General features: G+C 40.8%; 1 protein-coding gene across 7 annotated transcripts in view; it reads right to left on the bottom strand.

The window, feature by feature from the left end:
- NBEA (neurobeachin) overlaps positions 1 to 12,517 on the bottom strand; it is a 752,331-nt gene that overhangs the window by 507,065 nt on the left and 232,749 nt on the right. For all 7 annotated transcript variants that reach the window (XM_077159019.1, XM_077159015.1, XM_077159017.1 and 4 more), the window contains exons 19-22: positions 11,038 to 11,119; positions 10,701 to 10,824; positions 9,552 to 9,744; positions 6,877 to 7,893 (exon numbers count right to left, since the gene is read on the bottom strand). In XM_077159019.1, the coding sequence (XP_077015134.1) occupies positions 6,877 to 7,893; positions 9,552 to 9,744; positions 10,701 to 10,824; positions 11,038 to 11,119 (1,416 nt within the window). The remainder of the gene's footprint in view (positions 1 to 6,876; positions 7,894 to 9,551; positions 9,745 to 10,700; positions 10,825 to 11,037; positions 11,120 to 12,517) is intronic.

Below are 12,517 nucleotides of genomic sequence, written 5' to 3'. Positions count from 1 at the left end.
CATCTCTCGTGTATTGCACTCTGGTAGCTTTAGCTAAACGAACAAAGTAAAAAAAGAGAGAACACAAATAAAATCAGAAATGAGAGAAGGGTTGTTTCCACAGATCATGAAAAAAATTTAAAAATTATTAATAGAATATTATCAACACCCATATGCCAATTAACTGTACAACTTTGATGAAATAGACAAAATTTCTAGAAATACAAGAATTAACTATACTCACTCGGGAAGAAATAGAAGATCTCAACAAATGAATTGCAAGTAGAAATTCAATTAGTCATCAAAAATCTTCCTGCAAAGAAAAGCCCAGGACCAGATGGTTTCATACGGGAATCTTATCAAACACTCCAAAAAGAATTAACACCAATCCTGCTCAAACTCATCCAAAAAACTGAGGAAAAAGGAATACTACCCAACTCATTTTTTGAAGCTAATATCACTCTAATACCAAAATACAATAAAGACACTATAAGAAAGGAAAACTACTAACCAATTTCCCTAATGAACACAGATGCAAAAATTCTATCGAATCCAACACCACATTAAAAGAATTACACATATATGACCAAGGAGGATTCATACCAGGAATGTAAGGATGGTTCAACATAAGACAATCAATGAATGTAATACAGCACATTAAATGGAAAGGGAAAAAGATCAAATGATCATAGCAATTGATCTGAAAAAGCAATCAATAAAATCAAGCAATCTTTCCCAATAAAAAACTTCAAAAGCTAGGGATCAAAGGAATCTTTCTCAATATCACAGAGGGCATATATGAAAAACCCCTAGGCAGCATTATCTTTAGCTCTGAGAAACTAAAAGTCTTCCTCCTAAGATCAGAAACGAGACAAGGATGCCCATTGTCACCACTATTATTCAACATTGTGCTAGAAGTCCTAGCTGGAGTCATTAAACAGGAAAAAGAAATAAAAGGCATCTAAAAGGAAAGGAGAAAGTAAAACCAGCATTGTTTGCAGATGACATGATACTAAGAAAACCCTAAGAAACCTATGGCAAAGATACCTGAGCTAATAAATTCAGCAAAGTGGCGGGATACAAGATTAATGTACAAAAATCAGTAATGTCTCATACACAAGCAATGACCAATCTGAGGAGACAATTAAGGAAAAAAATTCCATTCAAGAAGAATAGAAGAATCAGCTATCAAGGAATAAGCCTAACAAGGGATTACACATAGAAAATTACAAAAAAAATTGCTAACAGAAATAAAAAATGACCTAAATAGATGGAAAGACATTCCATCATCATGGATAAGAACGCTGAATGTCATCAAGATGTCAATTCTACCCAAACTGATCTACAGATACTACGCAATACCAATAAAAATCCCTACACCCTACTTTCAAGACTTGGAAAAGCTGGTTTTCAAATTTATATGAGAAGGAAAGAGACCCCAAACAGCTAAAAATATGCTAAAAAAATAAAATAAAAAAAAAAGCAAAGTGGGAAGACTATCACTTCTTGACTTTAAGGTTTACTATAAAGCCACAGTGGCCAAAATAGCATGGTACTTACATAAAGATAGAAGTACTAACCAGTGGAATCAAATTGAGAGTGCAGAGATAGAGAACCAAATTTTGATCTTCGATAAGGCCCCCAAATCCACTGAACTGGGACAGAACAGTCTTTTCAATAGATGGGCATGGGAGAATTGCATATCAATAGCCAAGAGAATGAAAGCAGACTCCTACCTTACACCCTATAAAAAATTAATTCAAAATAGATTAAAGATCTAAACATAAGAGCCAGTACCATAAAACTTCTAGAAGAAAATGTCGGAAAACATCTTCAAGATCTAGTAATAGGAGGTAACACCTTAAACTTTACACCTAAAGGACTTTGTTAAAAAGGTGAAGAAGCAGCCAACTCACTGGGAGAAAATATTTGGAAACCACATATCAGATAAAGGCTCAATATCCTATGTACATAAAGAAGTTATACAGCTCAACAACAATAGAGCAAACAAGTCAATTATAAAATGGGCAGAGGATATGAACAGACACTTTTCTGAAGAGCAAATACAAAAGGCTGAAAAGCACAAGAACAGATGCTCATTTTCATTAGCTATACGAGAAATGCTTAAGACATCAATGAGATACCACCTCACAACTAACTATAAGAATGGCGCTTTTAAACAGACAGCCACAAATGTTGGAGAGGAGGTGGAGAAGTAGTGACACTTAGTCACTGTTGGTGGGAATGTATGATGGTGCAGTCGCTGTAAACACTGAGTTGCCCTGTGATCCAGCAATAACAATAGTCGGTATATACCCAGAAGAGCTCAGGGAAGTGACAAGAACAGACATCGTCGCACTGGTGATTGTAGCAGCACTATTCACAGACATCGTCACACTGGTGATTGTAGCAGCACTATTCACAACTGCCAACAAGACGGAAACAATCCGAGTGTCCAGCAACAGACGGGTTGGATACACAAAATGCTGTGTATAAACAGGATGGAATGACAGGCAGCAGGAAGACAACATGAGATCCTGAAACATATGTCAACATGGATGAACCCTGACAATACAATGCTGAGTGAAATAAGTCCGACACAAAAGGAGAGATGCTGTATGATTTCACTATTATGACTCTGGTAAAGGGATCTCAGAGGTTACACTGTAGAAGATACAGGACCTAGGACACAAAAGACAGAGACTGGGGAAAGGCTACCCAAAGAGACTAATGTAAATGCAAGGGAATGGACAGAAGTGATGGTAACTAATCAGTGGGTTTATGAGTAACATTGTCACATTGAAGGTGATTAAGGTTGAGAAGGCATGTGTAGTGACATGTATCCCACTGATTACTGTACAATTATAAATAAGTTCTTGTGTGAACTATTTCAATGGTTCGATAGTGCACAAAAGAGTCAACGATATAGGAGTATGGGGAAAAACCAAACAGGCACGCTATGGCCCACAGTTAACAGGAAGACATCAACAGTGACACACACAACCAGGGGCACTAATTGAGGGGAGGGACAGGTGATAAGGGGAGGCTTTGATTTGACAGAGGGTGACGTTATGTTTGCCGGTTCTTTGTCATTATGGACCAACAAATGTCTAAAATTGAAAGTGCTGCTTAAAAAGGTGAAGAAGCAGCCAACTCACTGGGAGAAAATATTTGGAAACCACATATCAGATAAAGGCTCAATATCCTATGTACATAAAGAAGTTATACAGCTCAACAACAATAGAGCAAACAAGTCAATTATAAAATGGGCAGAGGATATGAACACTTTTCTGAAGAGCAAATACAAAAGGCTGAAAAGCACAAGAACAGATGCTCAATTTAAAATTGAAAGTGCTGTTTCCAACCAAAGAAAGATATTGTAAGACATGGTTTGTTAATTTTGGACATTATGCATCATTCCCAATAGCTGGCGGGAGCTGAAGGTCACAATGACTGAGAAGCACAATGGTGAATGGTGATGCATTTATATGATGGAATATGGTGCGGCTACAAAATGGATGGATGTCAAGTGACACACGAGCTGAATAAACATGGGGACAATGGGCTGTGCAGAAATGGCCAGAAACAAAAGAACAAATACACTAAAGTCTTTCTCAAAAATTACTTATAAAAAACCGAGAGCCTGGACTGTGGGCCCTTATAGCAGCTACATTTGGTATGAAGTTCTAATATATTTCTAGATTCTGAAAAACTAAGCTATATGCGTATCAACTGGTATTTCCTTGGGACTCTTGAGTAGCTCTGATCCCCGCAATGAAGAGCTGCAGCCCTGAAAGGTAGCAAAGCTGTACTATACACAATAACAGCTAAAGTAGAGAAAGAGGTCAGGCCTCAATTAGAGTTTAAAATGAATTCAACCTGGCCAGGTCTAAGGTAAATCAGAATGTAGGGTAAAGCATGGTAGTGCACGTACTCAAGACCTTCGGCTGCTGGATGAGATCAAAGGCAGAGAGGTTTGTTCTATCTAGAACTAAATTTTCTGTAACACGTAGTCTGAACCAGCCTCTCGGGAGAGCTCATTCAGACGGCTCAGACTCCTGGAGCCCAGAACCGGCACGAGGCCTCGTGATTCCCCATGGCTTGGCGTAGTGCCAGGTCACATCTCAGGCTGGGGTGGGCTGACAATTAAGAAGTACTGGGAGTTCCATGAGGACTGAAGGGCGAGGGGGAATACACACACATATGAACCTAATAAACCCTCCTGTCTGGGACACGCCGGGTACCCTCTCAACCACTAGGGACTCCCAAGTTAAAAGGCCAAGCCCTTGATCTCAAGGCTTGCTCTTATAAAACTCATTTCTGTAGTGGAGAAACTAAGCCTGCCTATAATGACACGAATGGCAGCTTCCAGAAAACCTTCTTTTGTTGCTCAGATGTGGCCTCCCTAAGCCCAACTCTGGAAGGAAAATCGTTGCCCTCCCTCCTCATTGTACAAGCTGTTCAGGGGTGAAAGTCTCCCTGACAATGTGGGGCGTGACTCCCAGGGATGAGCCTGGCCCTGGCACTGTGGGATCAACAATGCCTTCCTGACCAAAAGGGGGGAAAAGAAGTGTAATAAAATACGGCCTTGTGACTAAGAGGTCAAATAGAGTCAAGAAGCTGTTCTGGAGGCTGCTCTTATGCAAGCTTCAGTTAGATAGAGCTGATTGCCATGGTTTACCAAACCCCAAACAACGTCACTTCTGTTGACTCTTAAGAACACCTCGGGCTTGAATTGAGACCCTATGAAGGTTTCATGCACTAAGTTTGCTTTCCTGGAACCTCTAATTTCCAGAGGGTTCTTAGGTCAGAAAAATCCTATAACAAAGAGGGACCAGCTTCTCCAGGATTATCAGTGGATACCATCCCCCTGTCCTATAGTGTGGACACCCCTTTCTCAACCTGAAAGTCAGAACAGTCACTGCCCAAGGATCCCTAGATTGGGAGAAGGACTAAGGGAGAAGGAGGTGTAACAGAGACGTTAGAATTTAACAAACGAGTATGGCTGCTGAATCACTGTATTGATGATACTCTCTCTAGCTTCCAGTGTCTGGAGGCAGCTAGAAGGAAAAATCTGAGATCATGGATGATAGCCCACGACAAACTCTGGGATTTGTTCTGTAACTACCTGCCTACCTGCTGATGTGTGTGTGTTTTTTTTAGATATGTTTCCTGTAGACAGCATACAGATGGGTCCTGTTTTTTAATCCATTCTGCCAGTCTATGCCTTTTTTTTAAAAATTAATTTAATTAGTTTTTTATTTTTTTTAAAACACCAAATAAATGCAAACATTCTTAACTTTTGATCATTCTGTTCTACATAATATAATCAGTAATTCACTATATCATCACATAGTTGCATATTCATCATCATGATCATTTATTGGAACATTTGCATCTATTCACAAAAAGAAATAAAAAGAAAACAGAAAAAAATTCATACATACCATACCCCCCTCCCTTTCACTGATCACTAGCATTTCAATCTAAATTTACTTTAACATTTGTTCCCCGTTATTCATTTTTTTATTTTTTTCATTTTTATTTTTATTCCATATGTTTTACTTTTCTCTTTCTTTCCTTTGTATATATGTTACATTATACAAGGAAAAAAAATGTTAAAAAAAAAGAGAAAAAAGGAATGAATTTCTGACACATGTGCCACCATGGATGAACCTTGAAAACACGATGCTGAACGAAATCATCCAGGCACAAAAGGAAAGGTGCTGTATGACTCATCTATATTAGGCTAGCTGAGTTCACAGGGGTGTGGGGAGATGAGAGGTCACCAGGGGCTTGCGGATGGGGGAATGGGGAGTTACTGCTGAATGGGGCAGAGCTCCTGTTCGGGTTGATGAAAAAATAGATAGTGGCGATGGTAACCCAACACCGTGAATACAGCATTAAATTTCACTTAAAAAATGGTTAACTTTCATGTTTCATATATATATGAAAATATATAGAATAATTATATATATATAATTACCATAATACAAAAATAAAACTACCAAAAGAGAAAAAAAAAAGCTGGGCAGAAAACAACAAAAACAAAATCTTTAAGTGGGTAAATGTTGCATTATATCTTCTCGGTTCTTAAGCAGAGTTTTGCTTAGCCTAGGAAATAAGGAAGGCATCTGACACCTCAGAGCTCAACAGCTGAAGTCAGAGCAGGACTTCTCTGTTTCTAGCTTTACTCTGGTGAGGCTAGAACAGCGGCATTTGTATTTCCTCACCAGCCAGCATGAGGGTTTTAAATGTTCTCAAAACAAGTTCCCATCCATGTTGGTGTAAAAAAACAAACACATGCAAACACAGCTCAGACAGAAGTAGCTGCCCATGTTCTCCACCGTACCACCGAGCCCATAGCTGCGAGCGGGGTCACGCCGAAAACACACATCACTGGATAAAGGAGCCCCTCTCCCCTCCCCTTCCTTTCTTTTACTAGTTCAGGCTGGCCTCTAAGGCCTCTTTTCTGTAATCCTCAGAACAGGGTCGGGCCTGGAGCCTCCAAGGGTAAAATTAATCAAGTATTCAGAAGGAAGACACCAGGAACAGAAAGTGTAGCTGGAATGAACCAGGGAGTCACAGGTGCCTGGTGGTGGGGTCCTCGAGGCTTATTCAGTGGAGCTCAGCCTCTGTGCCCGGCCAGGATGCCAGCCAGAGAGAGCTGCCAAGCTCAGGCCGCGAGCGGCGGATGGGGGCTGCACGACACATGCTAACAGTGTCCTTCATGTTGTGATACACAGACCACCCTCCCACTCAATTCCAGACATTCCCATCATACCGTAACAGAGTACAAACACGGTGTAACTGGTAGGAAACGACTCCGCTTTTGCGTTCCAGCCCCTATCTGTTTAGTGCTGCTTTCTATCTTGAGACTCACACGAGAGAACTCACCTGTGTTGTGGCCGTGGTCTGGATCTTTCGGATTTCTTTCCCGGAGTCTTTCCCATCATCAGATCGCTCAGTATCGGAAATTATACTTCCTGCATCAATATTTGGTACAATTTTGCTACCAGAAGGCTCTGTTTCCAGAGTTGTGGCAGTCATTTCAGCATATTCTAAGCATTTAGAGGATGAGGCCAAGTCTCTTTCAGAAATACTGGTCATTCCATCTGAAGTCGTATGGATTTTGAACTCCTTCTCTTCGATTAGACTTGACGTGCAGGCCAAGTCTACAGTACTGGTGACGGGAGCCAGCAACCCGAGCTCATCCCCAACTCCAAGACGCACTTGTGTATCCTGAATGCTGGGGATAATGTGACTGCTGGATAGTTCGGGAAGCAGTTTCTCCTCCGGTTTGGGTATCTTATCAAAGAGAAATGATGTACTACTATTGGGAAGTTCATCCTTCTCATCTGCCAATGTTATCAGCGGCCCGTTGTCCTTGTCTTCATTTTTCTTGAGTATGCCGACGCTTCCGTGCACGTTGTGCTGGAGCTTCTCCACGGCCGCGCTGTACACGTTATCCAGCAAGGACTCCACCTCCACGAGGGCGCCGTTCTCGCCACCCACCAGTGTCTCCGGTGACAGATCCATGTCATCCAGCTTCACCTCCGTGGCCTCCACCTTCTCTGCTTTGATGTCCACCAGGAGACCGTGCACTTCCACGTGCACCCCACTTCCCGGCCCGTCCGCACCTCCAAGAATGTCGTCGGACACTTTTGCTGCCATGAGCAAGTCCCTGGCGTCTGTGCTGACGGGGTAGTCCGCCTCACTCTCTGGGCTCTGGCTTTGAGAGAGGTCCTCGATCTCACGAATCTCCATGGCGCCCTTTGCGCCTGTCGCCTGGGAGGAGAGGCCCGAGATGGTGCTGACGCTCCCCTTCTTTCCTCTCTTCATGTTCTCCTCTTCTTGGCGCTGGTACTCTTCGTACATTTTCGCCAAGTACTCCTTATGTGCTTCGTAAGTGACCTGAGAACAGGTGAAGGAAGCATTGTGTAGATGCCAAGATCAGAAAAAATAAATGGTACAAATAAAATTGTGGGAATAACAGCAAAAGTCGTGGCAGGAATTTTAGGGTTTCAAATTTAGCATATATTAATTCTAAGACGAGTGTTTAGCTTTATCAAATGTTCAGAAATAATCATCAAAATCAATTCTACATGACTTGCCCAAAGTCACACATTCAGGTAAACTAGCAATATGAAAGGTTCAAATAAAATGCTCTTTTCTTTGAGGTTAAGTACAGTGTTATGCTAACCTAATTTACCACTTGAACGTGAGTGAGATATTTGAGGCATCTGAGCTTAAGCAGAGAATTGGCAGCTGGTAATTCAAAATAGCCAGGAACTATTGCTAAGTCTTTTTCTACCATTCACTGCTGCCCATGCCCGCAACGGAAGCTCAAAGAGTTCACACATATTTATAAGGGTGTGCACAATTTATAAACTGCTAAAACATGCAATTATCCTTTAGAGGCTTCAAATGTATTATTTCACATAGATTGTCTAGGAATAATCAGTTCATTTATTTTTTCCATAGAGACTTGCAATTTTTTTCCTTTAAAATACTTTTTTCAAGTTTGTTAATAAAATGATAAAAGTGAGATGCCAATATATTACAAATTATAAATTTGTAAAATTTCTTATAAAATTTACTATAAAAGTAAAATTTCTTCTAAAATTAAAAAAGAATTTCAAAATTCTTCTTTATATGCACATGTAATTTTAATTTGTGTAAATGATAGAAAAACAGAATTTTACAATCAGAGTGTTCTTCCTTTGTAGATTATCAAAATACAGTAACCTCTTCATTTTACAGAAGAAATCAAGCCCCAAAAGCAAGGTTGACGACCTAAGCCTCTGGGATAAATCCATTTAATCTGTTTTGGTAAATAAACTTTTATTGGCACCAGCTATGCTAGTTTATATACTATCTATGGCTATTTTCAAACTACATGGTTACATTAGGAACTGTATGGCCCACAAAGCCTAAATATTTACTTACTATGTTACCCTTAAAAATGTTTGTAAACCCTAACTTAAAGAACTAAACGAGTTTCCTAAAGTCACAAAATCAAACTGTGGTTTAGACTGGATTAAAAGCCAAACCGACATCCACGCATCTTCTATGACATGATTGAGAAATCTGAACTCCTAATTTCTAGAACCTAATATGTATGGAACTGTAAACGTTACTATTTCATTTTACCAAAGGTCTGATAATATGTAAAATATAAAGGAAAAACAATTAAGTAAAAATGCTACTAAACTCCAACAGCTTAACTATATTTACGATTCACCTGGAAATAACAATGATTTCTGGCTACTTTATATTAAAAAAAAGTCTATTTCAGAGAATATATTGTGAAATATTCTTCTAAGAATCAGGTATTCTTAATACCTGGCTCAGAATCAAAAGTTCTTAGATCTGCTACACAACAGGCGTGTCTGACCATCTCTGGGGTGTAAATGTGAAAGGTACAGAACTGCGGCTGGAACAGGATGGTCTGTAAGGGGCCGGGCAGCTGGCACAGGTGTGGGCAGAGGGGACTGAAGTGGGCAGAGGGGGAGAAACGGCCTCGGCCCTGCGCCCAGGAGATGGCGCCAGAGGACCGCGCCGGCCCTCACCTTGGAGTGGGCGATGGACAGCGTGTCCACCCACACGCGCCAGCCCCCCCACTCATATTTTATGGCGTGATACAGGAGAATCCGGAAGATATTGTACACCATCTCAGTAATCTTCTGTTCCTCAGAATTTTTAGGATTGATATAGCCAAGAGAAAACATCCAGTCCTGCCACACTGAACACTGCAGCAAGCATCTGCGGAGTAAAAGAGAACTAGGTGTAAATATCTGAACTACGGGAAAATTTACTATTTTTACGTTCAGACAAGACAGTAAACCCATGGCCGGACCCAGGTGCACGCAGCAGTGCTTTCCTTCCCTACCTGAAACGGCCTCTCCCCATTCCTCTACCTGGAAAGCTGCTGCTGACCATGGGCGACCCCCCACAGCCGCTGGGCTCGGGCGGGTAGGGTCCGGGTCGCCTCCCGCCACACTGCACGCTGACCCCAGGCCCAGCGTCACCACTAACCACGGCTTTACCGTGCCCGTCCCCACGACACGGTCCCTTAGCCACACTGCGCGCTGACCCCAGGCCCAGCGTCACCACTAACCACGGCTTTACCGTGCCCGTCCCCACGGCACTGTCCCTTAGCCACACTGCGCGCTGACCCCAGGCCCAGCGTCACCACTAACCACGGCTTTACCGTGCTCGTCCCCACGGCACTGTCCCTTAGCCACACTGCGCACTGACCCCAGGCCCAGCGTCACCACTAACCACGGCTTTACCGTGCCCATCCCCACGACACGGTCCCTTAGCCACCACACCCGGCGCAGACACCCGAGCCCTGCCTGAGCCCCAGCTGCCGGTCAGAGGGCACCACAACACAACCTGGAACAAGAAGCAAGGGCAGGTCCCACACAGCCTCAACAACAAACAGAGCTGGGCTACATGGGGGTTACAGGAAGGAACGGATGCTTTCAGATAAGGGTCTGTGCATATTCATATGCAAATTAAAATATAATAGAAATTAAATTAAAACATAAAAATACAGAGACTACATTGCATACAGACATCAAAGAAATATACAATGCTTCTTCAAATGACTTAAAAGTACTTAGGAAAATTTTGTTTGAAAACAAAAAACTAAGGAAAATAATAATTTTTACAAAATAATTATGTAATAAACTGTTCACAGTACTGAAACTCCTTACCTTCTATTTTCACGGCTGTTACTAAAAAGTTTTATCATATCCGATAAAAATAAACGACGAACTTCCATAAGTTCTGCACTCGGTGTAGAGTTCTTTAACAACGTGGCCACTACTTTGAGAATCACTGCAAATGAACAAAACATTCATATCAAAGATGTTACTGCATCCTACCTTCGACTCAAAAAATGGTGACAGATTTCCAACACAATGCAGGAAGAGTCACAATGTCATGATGTAGGGAAGCACTGTAATGATTTGAGAGGTTAGGAAAGCTAGTGACTTAGCTGCACTCGTGGCCATGTCACCACATCACAGTAATGGAGTACAGTGTGCTCACTTGGGTTCTGAATTTTCACTGTAGAATCTGGCTCCGGATGCGGCTTGTGTACAACTTGAGTGCAAACTTGTTCTGTCAAGATCTGAAAGACAAAGAGAGAGAATTTTGTTTAGAAAACAATTTAAATTACAACTGCAAAATATGGATATACAAAGGAGCTACAAAAATGTCAATTTTCTTCCAAATAAAAAAAACATCCCCTATAACGGTCTTCCTACTGAATGTGACATATTTCTGTTTAACTCAGTACTCCTCAAATTTTATAATATTATTCATAAAAACAAAAACAGGACCAATATCTATAGAAGACTAATTAGGAAATTACAACTTTTTTCTATGTGAAACAACTTTCCAGTGTACTGTCATTAAAATACTTATGAGATGTAAACATTTCATTTGTTGTGGAATGTAAATTTACCATAAATTTTAAAAATTTGAATTTAACATAAATTTTAAAAATTTAAAGTGATGTAGGAACCCAGGCTCAGACATTATTTATTTATCTTAAGTAAGTACATTTACTTATTTAAGTAAATAAAGTAATCTTTAAATATCTTAAGTAAATAAAGTAATGTAAATTTACTTAAGATTAGTAATATTATGTCTGAGCCTGGGTTCCTACATAAAAATAAAGTGTGAGATAAGAAAAGTCTTCATAAATCTGTTATTCTCATTCGCAAATGAGTTTTAAACATACTCTTAAAAATTTTTTTAAAAATATGATTTAAACAGTAAATAAAAAAGTATTTGCAAGGTTCCCCTTGGGGGAATGGCGAGAAAGGGGGAAAATTCAACTTCCCCATTTGAAGAATTCCTGGTATTCTCGCAAGTAGTGGGGATAACCAAATCAATTGAGGGAGCCCTCAATCTTGGGGTTTGTTCTATGAAACTTATTCCCACAAAGGATAGATTAAGCCTACTTAAAATTAGGCCCAAGAGTCACCCCCAGAGAACTTCTTTTGTTGCTCAGATGTGGCCTCTCTCTCTTCAGCCAACACCACAAGCAAACTCACCACCCTCCCCCTGTCTACGTGGGACATGACTCCCAGGGGTGTGGACCTTCCTGGCAACGTGGGACAGAAATCCTAGACTGAGCTGGGACTCAGCATCAAGGGACTGAGAAAACCTTCTCGACTGAAAGGGGGAAGAGAGAAATGAGACACAAAGAAGTGACAGTGATTGAGAGATTCCAAACAGAGTTGAGAGGTTATCCTGGAGGTTATTCTTATGCATTATATAGATATCACCTTTTTAGTTTAAGGTGTATTAGAGAGGCTGCAGGGAAGTGCCTGTAACTATAGAGCTGTGTTCCAGTAGCCACATTTCATGAAGATGGTTGTGTAATGATATAGCTTTCACAATGTAACTGTGTGATTGTGAAAACCTTGTGTCTGATACTCCTTTTATCTATGGTATGGACAGATGAGTAAAACATATGGATTAAAAATAAATGAATGGGGGAACAAATGCTAAAATTAAA

Source organism: Tamandua tetradactyla, chromosome 4, assembly GCF_023851605.1.
Source record: "Tamandua tetradactyla isolate mTamTet1 chromosome 4, mTamTet1.pri, whole genome shotgun sequence".
In the NCBI taxonomy this organism is placed as follows: Eukaryota; Metazoa; Chordata; class Mammalia; order Pilosa; family Myrmecophagidae; genus Tamandua; species Tamandua tetradactyla.
The sequence above is the reverse complement of the archived record's forward strand: the minus strand, read 5'-3'. Positions and strand labels throughout refer to the sequence as shown.